The 18,192-nt window shown below is 39.6% G+C and overlaps 2 protein-coding genes across 5 annotated transcripts in view; one reads left to right on the forward strand and one right to left on the reverse strand.

Annotated features, from left to right (window-relative positions):
- MCM9 (minichromosome maintenance 9 homologous recombination repair factor) overlaps positions 1 to 18,192 on the forward strand; it is a 90,342-nt gene that overhangs the window by 19,892 nt on the left and 52,258 nt on the right. The gene's annotated exons all lie outside the window — the stretch shown is intronic.
- Positions 13 to 14,885, reverse strand: ASF1A (anti-silencing function 1A histone chaperone). Its single transcript, XM_032339687.1, has 4 exons — positions 14,379 to 14,885; positions 8,579 to 8,694; positions 4,124 to 4,300; positions 13 to 2,988 (listed from the first exon to the last, which is right to left on the reverse strand). Exons 1-4 carry the CDS (start codon positions 14,485 to 14,487, stop codon positions 2,776 to 2,778), a joined length of 615 nt encoding a protein of 204 aa, XP_032195578.1. The 5' UTR covers positions 14,488 to 14,885; the 3' UTR covers positions 13 to 2,775.

The raw sequence follows: 18,192 nt of genomic DNA on the forward strand, positions 1-18,192 counted from the left end.
ATTAAGCATTGATGAGAAGGGATTTGTGAATGGAGAGGCAACTCAAGGTTCAGCATACTGGAAGGGTAGTAAGCAAGAATATATAAAGAACACTTTATGTGCATTTAAAAATTCTTATGACCCAGGGTTCTAGAGTTCTTTATAAAATGATGCCGGTAACAAACAAATAAAAACGTTTGCCAAGTAATTATGTGGAATGTTTCGTAAGTTAACTATATGGAGGGCCAAGAAATGCATCCAGGCTATCTGGTGGGCTACCAGTAATTTCAGAACATTTGGACAGTTTTCAAGTGAATGGCTGCTGATTCACTGTCCTAGCACTTTTCTCTTTTTTTAAAGCATCAAGATCATACTCCAAAAGACAGGTACGGGGAATATAAATTTTAGAATGAAAGAAAAGTTATTGCTAAGTCTCATCTATTCAAAAGGCCAGACTAGCCTTTCTTTAAACTGCATATCACAGTCCCTTAGTCATAAATGCCAGTTCAGGGAGTCAAAACCAGCACTTTAAAAATGAAATACAATAAAAGATACCAGAATATACTGCAACAATAAAGATGCACTATATGGGTGCATTTTCATGACAACATATAAATACTTGTGTTTCAGAGTCATATACTTTTTTATTTGTATCAGGGATTAAAAAATTAGGGATTTCAAAAATTGCTTCCATAGACTTCCTTGGTAAAATTAGAAACCCCGAATCTTAAAACCAAACAATAAGACCACATGGAAGCCTAAGGTTATAGAAGGTTATAAGTGAACAAGTGCATGCATGCTCCTCAGATTTCTAGCTCAACTGATATCCTCATTCCCTCCAGCCTACTTGCTTCTTTCTTCTGTGGTGTAAGTAATTGGTTCATGTTTATGTTTTCATGAAAGAACTATTTACTATGATCAAAAAGGAAAAAACTGTTCCAAACATTTTAGCTATACTTCATATAGTGTCTCTAAATGAAGCTAAACGGGGGGAAAATAAAACCACTGTGCTATAGTTGGAGTTCTAAATCTTATAGAATCATAAAAATTCTGAAAGAAGACTTAAAACTTAAGTCTTAACCTTTTGTGAAAATTAGCTGTTTACAAATTGATGTAAAAACCTAACTCTTGGTATTAATACAAATCAGTCACTATAATTAGTCGGAATAAAAACTCAGCAGTAAATTGCTTTATTTGGTAATTTGGCTTTATATATGCTTTATTTCTAACAAGCCCATATCTTGTTATATTAATCACTGAGCTCTTTGTTGGAAATTTTACTTTTATTTTCATTTTAATATTTTAACATTTTCCTTAATTGCAAATAGACAAAAATGAAATTTTCTTCATATGGTTTTAACAGTTGGATGTATTTTATTTTTAAAATCTATGAACTAGTTAGTGGACAGTATTTTGATAATCTGGTATATTAAATTTCAAAGTTTAACATTTAGCAAAATTTTCCTTCACAAATTCTTTTTTAGAATGACAGGAAATATATACAACTTAAATTCCACATTCAGACAAAATGCCCTTTTCCCTTCCTCAAAATAAAAGCTTTAAAAAGTGCAGTATAAAAGTTTTAGATATAAAGGCACTGCATAACTGTATCATATGGCTAATGTCTTGCTTAGCAGCAAGAGTAATGAGAATATTCTACACTTAATTTAATGAAGCACAGGAAACTTTGAGGAAGGACCTAGCTCTCATCAAAGAAAAAGAACCTTTTGGCCCACTTAGTTAATGGATTCCTTTCCAAGATTACTTTTTAAAAACTTATCTGGAAAGGCTATCTAAAATATGTCAACCACAAATATGCCTAATCTTATTCTGCATGAGTGTCATGGGATATGGAGAAGAGTACCACATGTGTGAAAATAGGTATTTTTCCAAAATAGTGACTCATCTATTATGATAAAGCTAAATACACCTTCCCAAATCCACTTTTTTTTTTTTAAATAAACACTGTCAACAACAGATGATCTATCAAGTCAATTTTGAAGGGTTAAGTTCATTGTATTTTTATAAATCTCATGAATAGATCTAAGTCATTATAATATCCTGTTCTTAAACTTAGCGCATTTATGTCTGCTCTTGACATGCTGAAGTCACTGGGTAGAAATGATGGATGATTCAAGGAGTATTCGGATGTCCTAAATGGTTATAAAACAAAGGACCTTAAGAACAATTAACCACATTTGTTATCATCTTAGGAACCAAACTGAATGCTAACATTCCGTGTAATAGTTGCCATAAGAGGCTTCAAGGTGGCCTAGAAAATCAGGTCCTAAAGTTCGTGGTAGCATATAGTGGACTTCAAATCCCTTAAGGACATTGACAAAAAAGAATGGAAATTTGCCCCTCATATTAAGCCAAACTGTTTATCACAGAAAGAAACATTTTAGTTGAAGTCGGAAGTTTGTTCTTCTGAAGGCCAGTAAAATAGTGGTCCAAAGATTATTGTCCAAAAGGCTAAGACAGCTTTACAACCTGGTCTAATGGTTTATATTTTTCTTTATAAGTGCTTTAATTACATATAGCAGAGAAGAAAATAATATATATGCTTTAATCAGATTAGTTTCAGAACAAATAAAATAACACATTAGAGAAAAAAATTACTTAAAAATAGTTGTATTTATATTCCACAATTTGCTCAAATACTGGTTTTCTTATAAACTTTCTACAGGATGTTTTTAAACAAATTCTTCACATTGTGTCTTGACTATGTACTTACGGAATTTCAAATAGTTCTGTGTGTTTTTATAGCTTAATTTGTACTAAAGGGATGGCAGGTGGTCACATGCAGTCCATATGGGATTCTAACATGACATTTAGTGAGTTTTCTGATGTGGACCATCCCTTTGATGCTGAAGGTAATGCATCTGTTGAAAGAAGTGATTGTAGATTTGGATTACTGCTCTCTGCATCTTCCAGTTTTTCTGTGTTATCTTCCCAATTAATGTGGAATCTTGTAACTCTGGGATTAGATGCCAAAATGTTCCTTTGAAGCTAAAGGAAGAAGGACATATATAAACAGACAACATTAAGAAAGTTAAATATACATGAGTAGGAGCTTAATCAAATGGTTCTTTATATCAGTACTGCTAAAGGGCTAAAATTTATACAAAGGCATAAAATTTAGTAAAGCACCTTAAACATAACTAATACACAAGGACTAGGGCTACAGCAAAAAAAAAAAAAAAAAAGAAAAATTTTAGACTAATGGAGAGGAAATGAAGAATCTGAAGGAATTCATCCAGATCTCTTACTAAACAACAACGTATCTAACCCTTCTATACTTCTGTTTCTTAAAAGGGAGACAATCTCTTCTTTCTTGAGGGTGGATTCTTCACAGGATGCTTTATCTAATTAGTATGCTTTTTAGGTTGATACGGTGTCTCTTCAGTAATATTTCCAAAGAAAATAAAAATTACCCCAAATATCAACTCTCATTATAAGTGGTTTCATACCTTTTAATTATTATGGTTCATTCTCAGAAACAGTATTCTAGTTTTTTGTTTTTTGCCATACAAGGTGCCTTATAGTTAACTAATACATTGAGTCACTGGAAGGTCCCATACCAGGATTAAATATTCCAGCCTCATTATCAGAAAGAACATTCCATTCTACTCCCATGTAATTTTTTTTGCATGCTCAGGCAGATGGGAGTGTTATGTTCAATCTCACATAAGTCACCAGTTACTAAACTGTCAGGTCCCAATGAAAAAAATCATAAAATAGGAAGTATTTCTGAGACTCTGTAATTCTGAAGCATAGGTTTCAGCTTCTCACTCAGAAGCTATTTTCCAAAACCACAGATACTTAAGACCTTTGGTTTCATCTCTAATACATATGTACGGGAAATGCCATAGAGAAAGTTGTAAACTACTATCTCTTAGAGGAGGCACTTTCAACTTTCTAAACTATAAGAGAATCTGAAAGTGCCTGACCAACATTAATTACTAATGATTCATCAGGAGGTAGGGTCTGAGGTCAAGTATGGAAACGCAACAGTTAGTATGCCCATTTGGCACAAGGACGTCAAATTTATTTTGTCTCCAAGCTATTTTCATAATATACTATGAAATGGCATCTACTTTAAAAAAGAGTATAGTAAAAGTAATGAAAAAGGAATCGTCATTACCTTAGAAAAGTCTGGTTTTACTGGTGGATTTTCCCTTAGTTCTGTCTCAGTATATTCATTATTTACATAATAGCCAACTCTAATAAATTCTTGACCTCGATAGGTGCATGTAATTAGCACAACTGTTACACCTACTGCATCTGCATCTGGAATGAGTCCTGGATTAGGTGCATCAGCCTACAATAATTTAAAAAGAAAAGAAACACATCATAAAAGGCTGTTAACTGCAAGCAAGACGCATTTTGGTTACCTTCAGTACTGTCAGTTAAGGGCAAAACAACAAAAACTTGGAAATCATACTGGGAAGGCAAATGCTCATTTTTGAGATTGACTTATAGTCAGAAAATATAGTTCGAATATTTCTCCACAGTATAGCTAATTACTCTGGGCACCTGAAAACTTCACTACTTTTATAGGAAGATAAATCTAGTCCAACTGTATGGTAGTTCATATGGGATTATACAATACTCAATTATAAAACTTTTTATAAAATACAGCAAACAATTAAGCCAATAGTCTAGTTGATTCTATCATAATTTCCAATCATAATTTTTAAACCTAAATTAGTAAATATTCAATGATCTCCACACAGCCTGCTGGCAGCAAATGTTTATTATACTGGTTTCTCTCTTACATCAGGACACATATTCTCACACCCTCTCCCACCCTTGCACAAATATTCTACTAGTAAATTAACATAAGACTGAAAATGGGATAGAAGTAGCTCTACAGCAGATTTTCAGAAATATTAATCATCTATTGTGAATGACTTTGATAGCCACTAAAATATAGTGTACTTTTAAACCACACATACCACGGAAATAGAACCAAGGTAAAGATTGGTTTAAGAAGATATACTTAATGATGTTTTGAATCGAGCTGCTGAATCTTGAGGAATGCAGAAGGTGAAGCAAGTGAGCTAGAGAAGGCAAACAGCATGGGCAAAGGCTAGGGCTCCATCCATGGCAGTGGGAGAGGCACTACGGAGACTGGTGAGGAGGAGGCCTGGGCCGATGCGCAGTGACAGTGAGGCATGGGATTGTGACCTGAGGCAGCCATTCTGAGTGCTGAAGGGATGAAGCTCATCCCAGCAGATCAGCTGACTCTTGCCAGGACACTAAAGAACATCCTTGTGCCTGGGTGAACACTTTAGCCAGTGCTATAGCTTAGCAACATCCCCGGCTGACATTCTCTATCAAGCCATTATCATTAAAGATAATAATTATTGTGTACCTACCACATGCAGATGACACAAAAAGGCACACAATATCTATCTAGGCTAAAACACTGACATAGGCTAAAAATTTCAGTACCCTCTTCCCTACCTCCCCTATCCAGCCTGTTGCAACATTTCTCATCGCTGAAGATTCAGTTCATGTCTTCATGTCTTATCTGGAATACTGGAATAACTTTCTAACCGGAATCTTCCAGCTCACTTGCTGTTTGTACTACTGCCAACATTAGCTAGGCAAAGAACCATTCCTATTCCTTTACCTGTTTAAAAAACTCCAGATGATTATTCCCATTTCAGAGATAAAAATCTGATCTTTAACTTCATTTATAAGGCCCTTTACAATTTGTCTTCAACCATTCACACTCCCTTTAATTCTACACTTCTTACTCTTGTTCTAGGATTAGAGTTCTTTAAAATGTAGTGGTAATCTTTCATGCCTCTGTGCCTTGCACATACTGTTCTTTTGACCTGTAAGTTTCTTCCCTAACATCCTACAAAATTCATCTTTCTAAATTTGTATGAAATATATCCTTAGTGAAGCCCGTTGGCCCCATGCCCAGTGTAGAGCCCAGCACAGGGCCTGAACTCAAAACCCTGAAAGCAAGACCTGAGCTGAGATCAAGAGTCGGACACTTAACCAACCAAACCACCCAGGTGACCCCAGTAAACCCCTTTCTGATTCAGAAGGTAGAATTAATAATACTCTTTTTTTGCACTTAAAATTACTTGACACCCATCTACTAATGTATGTCCAATAACCTAAATAGATATGTTTACCCTTCAGTCTTTGCCTGGACTGAGCAGAAGTTCTATCCAGTTCATCTTTATAATCTCGTGTCTGGCATAGCTCTGGGCACTCAGTATATACTTAGTATTTTGAAATTTATTCTAACTTAATTCCTGACATGAAGTAATCTGACTAATTGGAGAGAGATTGGCAGGGGGACTAAGGGCCTGTCCTGAGAGTATACTGTTTGTCTTAAAGATCCTGTGTGCCCCCTTCCCTGCAGAGGGGTCTAGTTACCCAAAGAGATTCTAATGTCCTGGAAATGAGTGGAGAATGGGAAAAAGAAGCAATTCAGTACTACTATGGAAACCTTCCCCTCACAGTGCTTCCCATCTCCTCAGCAGACTGGTGCTAGCCATGTTTGTTTTAAATTTTTTTTGCTAAAGGATTCAACTTCAGCAAATTCATATTCAAGTAGAAAAACCCACAGGCCTCTCAGATCACTTAGGATAAAGTGATAGGTACAGATTTTTAACTTCAACCAGCTGTACTAGGCAAATGTCTAGACATCTTCCTGTTAGGCTTTGGCACACTCAGGTGAAAGGTATGTTTATTCATGGCAGACCAGGAGAATACTGTGACAGTCTGTTTAAACTACAAGACAAAAACTGTATTTTAGTCTCTTTTCACTGATCATGGTGAATTCTGTAAATGTACAGGCTGACCATCTGATTTAAATCGCATGCTTCTTTCTCTGTCCTTTTTGGCAACATGAACACTGATACCAATGTAAAACTACTGGAAAATCACTGGAGGGAAATATTTTTGAATAAATTATTCACTCTAAGCCAAAAGCTTAAGAGTGTTCTTAACAACATAAACACAGAGAAAAGTCATTTAAGGGTTTGTTTCAAAGCCAAGGGATTTATTTGCAGGTTTTATGGTAGCATAAAAAGGGGTATCACTACCTGTCAATCCAAGTTTCTTACCACATCATGAATTATCATCAGTGATGTATGGGTTTTCCAAGATTGTGGGTTAAAGCAAATACTGCTGCTTTTATGTAACAATTTCAAGAACTTAAGAGAATAAAAATTTAGTTCTAATAATAGGAGTAGGGCATTATTTGTCAGTGATAGCACTTAACTACTTTATTCCTCATTTAATCCTCCTAATATTCTAATGAGGTTAGGTATCATCCTCATTTTATAGACGGCAATAGAGTGACTAACCGAGGCTAGGGAGCCTGTCTAAAGGCGCACGTGTTTAATAAGCAACGGAGCCAGGATCTGAAGAAGGTCTGTAATTGCATTGGTTCCCTCTGCACATTCTCTAGTACCCACATCTTTCACCAAGGTTATGCACTCACCCAACTCGGCTTAACAGCGCTTTTAATCAGTAGATTTGAACTAATATATATGAGCTTTATTTAACCATTTGTTTAAACATAGTAAATTATTTGTTGGCTTTTAATAAAAGGCACTAAGGCTAGGAGACCAAGATACCATATGTTTATAATTCTTGGCCCATATCTGATGGGATTAGCTGACCAACAGTAGTAACTTAAATTGGTCCCTTCTATGAAATGAAAAAAAAAAAAAAAAAGAGGGGGGAGGTTAGGGATAGGAAGAGTTAATTTTCTTTCTGGATGAAGTCTTTTCAGTGGGTTCTACTTAACTGATGGGGACTCTTGTAGAAATACTTGCAACAAAGTGAAGTGGTTTTTTATTTTGTTTTCAACCTATGGCTACTCTTTGGGCTACTTACAAATATCTCCTAATAAGCATGGATAATCAGAAGTGACTGAATAGCTTTATACAACAATTTAACATGGATTAAAAGAAGTAACACTTTGAATACAGAAGACAGTGTCTAAAGCCTTGGCACAGACCCAAATACTGTCAGTGATACCTGAGAACATAATTTGTATTAGAATTTCCCCTAACAAATAATAAACAGAGCAGTAGATTTGTAACAGTAATCCTCTATACTATGTATAGATTAGATGCTTTAGTAAACCACTGGACCTTAATTCCAATGATTCAGGTTTATGCAGTAGCTCTCTATCTACTTATTAACCTAGCTCAATTACTGATTATGCTGAAAGAAAGTTGTTTTTCTTGTGATCATTACTCCTAATTGGCTGAAACCATAAACTGAAGATGCATATTACTATACTAACTATGCCAGTTGTAGTATGACTTGGATCCCTATACTGGGCTGCTGGCCAGCCCCCCTGAAAGTCTGATACTATAGGACTATTCAGAGGCAGAGCCCCAAATTAAACACCGCATGTGCCGGGACACTGGGAGCTTTACTGAGTTCTGTGCACACTCTGGAGTAGACAGCACGCCAACTTCTCACAGCAGAACAGAAGCAGATAAAAAGTGAATACAGCAGAAGCAGAGTGATTTAACCGACAAGGAAATGGATAAGGACCATGAGATTAAAGTTTAGAAATGTATTTGGCATATATATTTAAGAATAGTCTTACCTGAAATACAAACATATGCCTTCCTGCGGGAACAGGGCCCACTAAAACAGAGTCTAAAACTTGGTCGTATTCTTCACTTTCTGCAGAGCCCACATAGATAATTTTCCATTCCAAGTCTAGGGTTAAAAACCAAAACGTTATTTCATAGTCAGTAATTACATTATGAGATGGCATCAAAGACCCTTTTAATGTTCACTTAAGCCATTTACTGGCTGCTAAAATTGGCTTCTCATGGCAGAAAATCCAGGAAGGCACTGAATTGCTCCTTATGAAATTCTTCTATTTCTTACCAGAAACTTGCTCAAAATGTTCTTTTGTGAAACACTAGTCCCTGGGCAGGGCTCCTAGCAAACAAAACAACATGGCCCCAAACTGGGAAATGCTACAGCCTTCTGTTGAGGACTCCTAAACACTGGCAGAGTACGTGTTGTGAGACTTCTTCAGTAAAGAACACCAGTAACATTAATCTGGCATTTCCCAAGTTTGTTCGGCTATGGAACACCACCCCCCCCCCTTTTACCTATGTCATCTTTAAACAAGCTACTAATACTAAGCACGCTTTGGAAGGGCTGCCCCATATTATGTTGCACAGATCCAGATTATTAAATAGCTCCAAAGTGGGGAAATCATTATTAGCCAACTTCCCTTGTGGCTCAGAAATAAGGGGCTTCAGCTCATCAGCTGTGAAAGGGGCCACAGTTGGGCTTTTTCCCTCACTGCACCGCTTTGTATCGTAGGTGAGGAAACCAGGGATCCTTATAACCACTTGATAAGGAGTATGGATGGTGGGAACAAACACGAGGAAGAGGAAGACACACTAAAGTGCAACCCAAGACATTTTATGCCATTGTTATATGTAATTCAGTTTTCATTGAGCACCTTTTACAGAGTGCTCTGCTATAAGAACCCAGAGATGAGTAAAGCAACTGTTTGTTCAAAGGAGCCGCCGCCTCTTTAGAAGGGGGAGGAAGACCATTGCAAATACAGATCACCTCTGAGACCTTCTGGTCCTCCTAAGGTGTTTAGCACTGTGCAGCCTGCCTCTTGGATTCACTACACCAAGGCCATGGCAGCACTCCCAGAGGGGTGTTTCTAGGTCACACACTGAGAATCTACTTAGTGTTGCTGTGGTATTGCCATTTTTGTGTAACTGTGTATGTATTTTTGTTCCCTAAAGAGAGAAGAGAAATAGTAATAGGTACTACTTATTCATATTGTATGATAAACTGCAGTTTACTGAAGCTCCTTTAGGTCTATTCTCTTACTAAGAAAGCAGTCATTTTCTGAGGACCTATGAGGTACTTCATGGCTCTGTCCTAGCCCATTTATATTTCCATCTTCTAGCACATTTCCAGATGCAAGTTCCCTGCATCTGACATCTCACAAGATCATTTATTTGCTGATGAAGATTAAAAGATGAAGAAGCAATACGGGTATTTAGTTAGAAGGAATAGCAAATATTTAGAAGTAGGCACATGCTTAGCTTGCTCAAGAAAAAGCAAGGAGTAGGAGCGCATGGGTGGCTCAGTGGGTTGAGCCTCTGCCTTTGGCTCAGGTCATGATCGTGGGGTCCTGGGATCACCCCACATCGGGCTCTCTGCTCAGCAGGAAGACTGCTTCCCCTCTCCCTCTGCCTGCCTCCTCTCTGCCTGTTTGTGATTTCTCTGTCAAAGAAATAAAATCTTAAAAAAAAGAAAAAGCAAGGAGATCAGGGTTGGTGCAAACTGAATAAAGGGGAAAATAACTGACCATCAGATTGGGTGTGAGGGGCATGGCCAGATTATGCAAAGTTTTAAAGGCCGCCATTGAAGACTTCTTTTATAAGTAGCATGGGAAGCCATTGGGAGGGTTCTGATTGGAAAGATAACATGATCCAGCTTTCATTTTAGAAGGATCATTGTGTATCCTGCATTCAGCATGGACTGTAAGATAATGAGGGAAGAAACAGGTGGATATTTTTAACAACTGAGGCCAAGAACTGATAGTAGCTTGGACCACATGTAGCCATGGGGATGAGAAGCAGTCACGCTCTGGATAAATCTTGAAGATAAAGGCAGGAAGAGTCAGTCACCTTTTTTGCAAGGAATAGGGATTAAAAACAACCAGGAATTAGTTTTGGACATGTTAAGTTTGAGATATCTACTAGATAGGTATCAGTGATGTAGGAAATGCAGAAGCTAAGTGGACAAACTTACAACAGGAGTGTAAAACCTACTAAATTTTCCAATTGAGGGTAAGTCTGGTAATTGTCACCTGCAGTTTTTGTATTTTGTTCATTTCATATGTATTTATTTGTACAAATACACATAGTCCTCTTGGCTTTGTAATTAGTATAAGGCATTTGTGGTCTGGTATAGGAACATAGTCAAGAATTATATACTTATAAAATACCTACTCTGTGCTGGGCATTGGTGTTGTCAATTTCACCCTGTTATTTAAATCTCACCAGCTTTATCATATAGATTTAATTATACTATTATGCAAACAAGGAAGCTGAGTCCCCAAGAAGCTAAGTAATTTACCCAAATTCACCAAACCGAAGAATCAGAACCCAAGTTGTTTCTGCAACTTCAAAGCCTGGGCTCCTTCCAAAACCAAAACTAGGAAATAATTCTTCTGTTTCTGGCTCTCAAATGAATAGTGGGATAAAGGAACTTAACTGTGTGGGGGGGGGTTGTGAAGGGAGATGGGTGCAGACAGAGGCCATGGAAAGATAATCTACCTTAAGGAGCACAGGCTGTAACTCAGTGAACACCTGTACCTTAATTTTTATGCTAATGAGATCCTTGCTGTAGCTACTGACTTTAAAATGATCAATAATTTATTTATAAATTAGCATCAGTTGTTTTATTCTTATTCTTTTTTTTTTTTAAACTCTCCTTTCATCCCCCTGTCCCCTGTATACAAAGGAAGAGAAGGGATAGAATCAAATACACAGGTTATCTGTTGGGGTTTATTCATTTATTTAAAAAGTTAACTAATTGTTTCACTTAATCATGGTAACCCCAACTGCAAGTATTTGCAATTATGGTTGAAGTGAGGGAAGTCACCAAGGGAATTTTAAACTAATTACCGTACTTGGTAAGGTATGTGGTGAGTGTAAAGTATGTAATCTTTGGGAATTAGAACAAGCCTGAAGTTTAAAAAGACGAAACACCACGTTCAATTCTGGTACATTGTAAGGGTTTAGCTGACAGTAGCTTAGAATTATTGATCTTGATCAACTTAATGGCTCCATTTTGTTAGAGAAACCAAGAATCAACAGTTTCCAGAGGGCCTAAGATTAGCATGAAGGTCAATCAAAACTTGTACAAGTTTGGGGACCATCAGATCAAACACATCCTGGGTCTCCCATCAAGTTTAAGCATGTAAAATGGTGGCCAACCTCTGGCTTGGAATTTAAGACAAAATTATGAAGTGAAAATTTCTCTTCAGAATATTCTGTAGTTTCATTTTAAGTATAGTTTTTTGGTTTTTTTTTTTTTAAAGAACTGCAATATAAAAGTATGGAACTTATAAGCTTTTATTAAATAAACTAATTTCCTTAATCCACATAGCCTCTAGGTGGAGTACACAAGCATGGCACCTTTTTGAAAGATTCCTTTGCAGCTTCAGTATGACTCAGCTTAAACTCTTTTGAAAAATGCTAAATAACCAGTATAGGTGCCCTAGAAAGAGGTATAAAAGTGGAAGTAAGTGTATTGTTGATACTAGTATCATAAAAACTCTGACATGATTCAGCTAAGTTCTGAATAGATGCCAGTTAAAAATGGGAACAATTCTAAATGAATGGTGGGTTTCAACCATGCAATGTCAAAGCCCTGTAACATCCTAAATCCTCTATCATCCTTGTCCAAAACTGGCTCTCAAAAAATGCAAGGCCTCATTTGAGAAATACCTATAATTTGAAGAACTTGTAAAGCTTAAATCATATAATATGTTGGAATGGACTGATCAGTGGTTTCTCTTGCATTTGCCCATTTTTGTATATAATTGGCAATAAAAAGGAATACTTACTGTTGGGTATGAAAAATTGACCTGGTAGCTGAAATGATTATAGTAGTACTCTGGGAAAGTAATCAAATGGTTTCAGAGTAGTAAGAAAAATCCCCTTTAATTTTATTATCAGTGGCCTAATAGAAATTAGTTTAATAAATGAACTGTCTTTTAAAATATGGCATACACATAAGACACATATATGCATATATGTCTTATGTATGCATTAATACTTCTTGGAAGAGCACAGATTAAAGTGTTAATTACAGGTGATGGTGGAAAGCATCTGAGTACAGAGGACTATTACTTTATAAATGTATGTACAACTTTTTAAAAGTTTATTTCAATAAGCAGATCTTGCTTTTATATTCTGAAAACTTTGACACCCTACATAAAATATATTTTGCAGAGATTAAAAACTAATTTTTAAGTGAAATACTTTATATACCATGATTAGCGTAATTTTAAATGCATTTTTGTTAAACATACTTATAACTTCAAATAAGCATGTCCGCTATTTAACTGTAAAATGATCACTGATGAAGTGGAATTTTTTTCTTCTCAAATTTAAAAGGAAAGCACTGGATTAATAAAATCTAAGGGCAAAAATAAAAACCGTGGCAAGTTTTAGCTTTCTAAGTATTTACTACTGCACTTTTAAAAAATATCTTTGGAGTCCTTAAAACGAACCTAGAAAAAATTGTAGAAATCTTTGCATTGCTATCAGGACTTTACCTGTTATTTCCTAGCCCACTTTTGTGTTTTATGCTCAGGGTGTTTGGATGTGGAGTTATTTTAATTAGATTTCAACACGTTCTTGAAGAAAAGTCCCTCAGACTACTGAGAAGCCAGTGATTAAGTCCTGGAAATTATTTCAGTGTTTTACTTATTTCTGCTCTTGGGTTAAATGTAACTTTCTAGCTTAGTAGTATTTTTCTTCCTGAGAGGGAGGAGAGGTGGTTTCCGTCATTACGAACAGGAGTCCGCGCCGGTCTGGGCGAGCCTGAGCGCCAGCATCCCCGGGCGCCCCGAGCATCCCGGGCGCCTGCCGGGGAGTGCCGCGGGGGAGCACCCGCCGTCCCCGGGGAGCGCCGGCGCCCGGCCCGCGGCTCCGAGGGGCCGAGCCTGCGCCCGCCTCCCCCGTTGGTTGGTCCAGGAAGCCAGAAATCAGCGTGAGGACAGCCTCGCTTTCCTCCCCGGAGCGGCCAGGCACGGCCACCCCAGAGAGTGGGGCAACTCCGGCGTAAGCTCTAAAAATGGATTTGCCTGTCCCTCGGGGGCAGGAAGGTGGGCAGGCGGGGTGCCGTGTTCGTCACCCGCGGCGCGGAGAGGAGGCGTCGTGACGCCGGGGTCGGTGGCCCAATTCTCTACTCTTGGTAAGATGGCTCCGCTGCTAACTCGCCGGCGCGACCACACACATGCCTCTCCCTTCCCAGCCTCCGTGCCGGGGCCGCGGAGGCCGTTCGCGGCGCGGGGCCAGTCCGGCGCGACCCCCGGCCGGCGCCGCGGGCGCGAGTGCGGGTCTCGCGAACCGCCCGCCCGCCAGACAAAGCTGACAACATGGCTACCTCCGCTTGAACAAGTTCCTCGCAAGTTGAGCCACGGCAGGCGCCCCGGCTGCGGCCGAACGCCGCGCGCGCCTCGGCGGCCGTCGTCCATCAACTTCAAGTTTCCCTCCGCAGAGCCGAGCCCGCCGCCCGTCCGGCGCCGAGCACCGGCCGCCCGCGCGAGGCCGGGCCCGGGAAACTTTCAACGTCTGCAGCCCGCAACTGACAGCCCGGCGGCGGGCGGGCGCCCGACTCACCTTCAGACAGGTCCTCGATGCACTCGAAGGTGATCTCGAACTGGAACGGGTTGTAGAAAGGAGACGGGTTATCCAGCACCACTACATTGTTCACCTGAACCTTTGCCATATTTTGAAAAAAGCACAAACAATGGGAACGGGGGCTTGTTGCGGCACAATAAAGTCCAGCGCGCGGCCGCTCGGGAGAGCGCAGACCCCCGCCCCGGCGCCTGCCCGACGTCGTGCAGCGGCGACTTGAGAAACTTTTTTTTCCTCTTTTTATTTACACGGGAGCACTCCACAGTGTTTTGCAGCTTTCCTATTTCACTAAACTACAGCCCATTCTGCTCTGATAACTAGCAGCGTTGCCCGCGATTGGCTGCACCCGAGCTCTGACCCTCCTCCTCCAGCGAGGGCCTCGGCGGCGAGCAAGATGGGCTCCCGCTCCCGGAATGGACTCGGAAACTTTAACTGCGGCTCCACCTGCTGGTGTGGATTAGGACAAAGGCGGAGAACAAAGTGAGTGGAATACGGGCTGGGAGGCCCGCGCGGAGGCCGCCGGCGGCGGCGGGGGGGGGGAGGGGCGGCGCAGGCCCCGCCCCCGGCCCGGCGGCTCCCGCGCCTCACGTCGGGCGTGGCCGCGGCGGGGCGGGGCGGGGGTCGGAGGAGGCGTGGCTGCGGCGGGGAGGCGTGCTCGCGGCCGGCGAGGCGGCGGGACGGCGGGATTGTGGGCGACGCCCGCCCCTCGGGTTTTGGCTTCGTGTGGTTTCTGCTTGGGGTGTGTTTTTTCTCTTCTTTTTTTTTTTCCTTTTAACGCTCTTTTTACATCAGTCCAACGGCTATGCCGTCTCCCTACTCAATTTAGCAGCCGTGATTCGGTTGACTACACGGGGTTAGGTTCAGCTGTCTCCGTACAGGGTAACATTTGGGGTAGAGGGAAGGGTTGGTTGCAGTGGAAATAAATTGTGTTTTATAGACCTCATGCCAGCTCGAAAGGAGCAAAGCCATTTTGGAAACCTAATTCTTGGTCAATATCTGCGTTTGGGCACTACAGTGCCTTAAGTTAAATAGACACAAAATGAAGGGTGAAGGGAGGCTTTTCCACGCACACTTTGCTTGGAAGATGTGAATAGGTAATATTTGGGCATCACCTGGGTCTCCCGTTCTAATCTCAGAAGCCCTAGAATAAGAAAAAGATTGCTAGAGATGTGATCAGTTACACCCCATGTTTCTGTCGTTTGCTGAGCGTAACGGGAACATAAAAAGAGAAAATGGAAGTGTCAGGAAACCAAAGGGCAAAAAATACGATAAGAAAGGGAAAGGAAGAGTAAAGACATAGCAGCATACCAGGATATGTGATTTTCAAAAAATTTACGACCTAAACCGTTAGTAACAATTTTTGGCACCACAAACAAGTTTTGAGGAGTCTGCTTGATTCATCGGCATTCATGTGGATTCATTTAGGCTCTTTGACTACCATTGTGGGGAAAGGGAGAGGTTTTAACACATTTGTGGGGCTGTTGAACAATTTGTTTACCTAGTAAGAGAGTCAAAGATTTCTTTTAATACATGCTGTTCATAAACCATTATTTTTTTTCTTCATTGTTTTCGGTGAAACCAATGACCTTGGCTAATTAAATTCAGAGAAAGTATTATTTCTTAAGTATCATCTGTGCTGAAAGAGTTGTTTCTTAGTATAGTGCCCAGAATTTTGAGTTGTCATTCTTTGGGCATTGTGCATACTTAAGTAGGTTGCTGTTGATGTGATTTCTTTTATCTGCTGGTCTTTTGAAAGTTTATATGGCACAGGTAATACTAGGCCTCCCCATATTTAGGAAAACTACTTAGAGCAGGGGTACTTATTTTATTGGCAATGAATTAAACAGTAAGCTAGGATCTACCAGAAAAGTTTCTTCAAGGCCAATTGTTTATGTGCAATAGACTGAATCTTAGTGTGGTGATAGATGCAGATTACTGTGACTGATAAACTGTATTCTCTCTTATCTCCTAATATTGCTGGTTTTTACACTAGCCAACATGAAGTGTCAATTGCTGTATGCTGTTAAGATACACTAGATATGTAAGATAAATGGCCTTTTGAAGATGAAAACATGACTCCCTTGAGAATGGTGTATACAGTTTTCTGATTTCACAGGCACTTTTAAGAGGAGATTCTAATTTACTTTATAAAAATGACGTTATAAGCTTGGTAAAATAAAGTGTATTTTGCAGTCTGACCATAAGTATGTCATAATAAGGTACATCTTCCATGAATCTTGATGCCTCAACTGAAAAGATCAACCTGGATACCACTAGTTTGGCTTATTTCTTTTAAACCTTTTGTTTAACATGTCATATACAATAGTATTTAAGGGGGAAATGACCCTCCTTAATAGTCCACTGAAAGCTGCAAGTATTGGCTCTGGGCCTCTTATGTTGCCTGTCCTAACTCTTTTATTATTGCTCCTTGAAAACATTAAAGAGCCTTTGAGCACTTTCTCCAGTAGTTTCTTTCCTCACCATTGACAGTACTTTACAAGAAAGGTCAGAGGGATTCCCAGATGTGCCATGGCATGTTTCAAAGTGAGCTGGTGTCTCATGGAGGGAAAAAAATTGCAAAAGTGTCACTGGTTTCTGAGACAATCCATACGATTTCTTGCTGGACAACTTTTTGGTGACTCAAGCAGCTAACCATATTGCAACTGATGAGGCACCATGAGTGTCTTCATTTATTAAGTACCCAAGGGGACCCATGTGATGGAGAGCTGCATAGAACATAATTTCCAAAATTGCTTCTGTCTGTACAGTTTAAGTGCAGGAAGGATGGCTGAAAGAGATGGTCTGGGTTCCAAGATGAACAAAGCGTAAATTAGTGCCTCTCAGAGATAAATGAACCTAGTTAGCTATTGTTATAGGCTGAATTGTATCCCCCCCCACCCCATTCATATGTTGAAGCCCTAACTCTCCAGTACCTCAGAATGTGACTGTATTTGGTGATAAAGCCATTAAAGAGACAGTTAAGTTAAAATGAGTTCCTTAAAGTGGGTTGTAATCCAGTCTAACTGGTATCCCTATAGAGGAGGGAATTTGGACATAAAAAGAGACACCAAAGGTAGCATGCACAGAGAAAAGACCATGTTGAGGACACAGTGAGACTGTGGACTCTGAAACAAACTGAGGATTATGGAGGGGAGGGAGGTGGGGGGATGGGTGAGCCTGGTGGTGGGTATTAAGGAGGGCACATATTGCATGGAGCACTGGGTGTGGTGCATAAACAATGACTCAGAACATGAAAAGAAGTAAAATAAAATTAAGATGTTAAAAAAATTAAGTGCTTTGAAGGGAAAAAAGAAAGGATGGGGTAGAGAAAATAAGGGTTTAAAAAAAAAAAAAAGAAGAAGAAGGCGGCAACTATTTGCAAGCCAAAGAGAGGCTATAAAAGAAACCAACCCTACTGACACCTTAATCTTGTACTTCTAGCCTCCAAAACTGTGAGAAAATACATTTATATTGTTGAAGCTATCCAAGCTGGTATTTTGTTATGGTCATCCTAACAAAAGAATACAGCTATAATTATTTGCCCTCACGGTTAGGCTTGTTTGGCAATCTCAGTTTATTTAATCCAGTTATTGATCTGTTATCAAGTGCTTTCTGTGGTGTGAAATGAGGTGATCATTTAGCTATGGCAGTAGGTTGCGGCAGGGTATGGAGTGGTATGCCTCAGCTATTCAGAGAAAGTACCTACCGGTGTTGGGCATACAAATTAAAATCTGAAGGGACAAGATGCAGCTTTCTTCCTTGCTCCAAAGCTGCTCTGCGGAGGGCTTCTAAGAAT

The sequence above is a fragment of the Mustela erminea genome, chromosome 4 (genome assembly GCF_009829155.1).
Source record: "Mustela erminea isolate mMusErm1 chromosome 4, mMusErm1.Pri, whole genome shotgun sequence".
Taxonomy (NCBI): Eukaryota; Metazoa; Chordata; class Mammalia; order Carnivora; family Mustelidae; genus Mustela; species Mustela erminea.

Coding starts and splice junctions, on each gene's coding strand:
- ASF1A (XM_032339687.1), bottom strand. CDS start 14,487: ATGGCAAAGGTTCAGGTGAACAATGTAGTGGTGCTGGATAACCCGTCT. Junction 4,301..8,578: donor GGCATATGTTTGTATTTCAG/GTAAGACTATTC, acceptor AAATTATTGTAG/GCTGATGCACCTAATCCAGG. Junction 2,989..4,123: donor TAAAACCAGACTTTTCTAAG/GTAATGACGATT, acceptor TTCTTCCTTTAG/CTTCAAAGGAACATTTTGGC.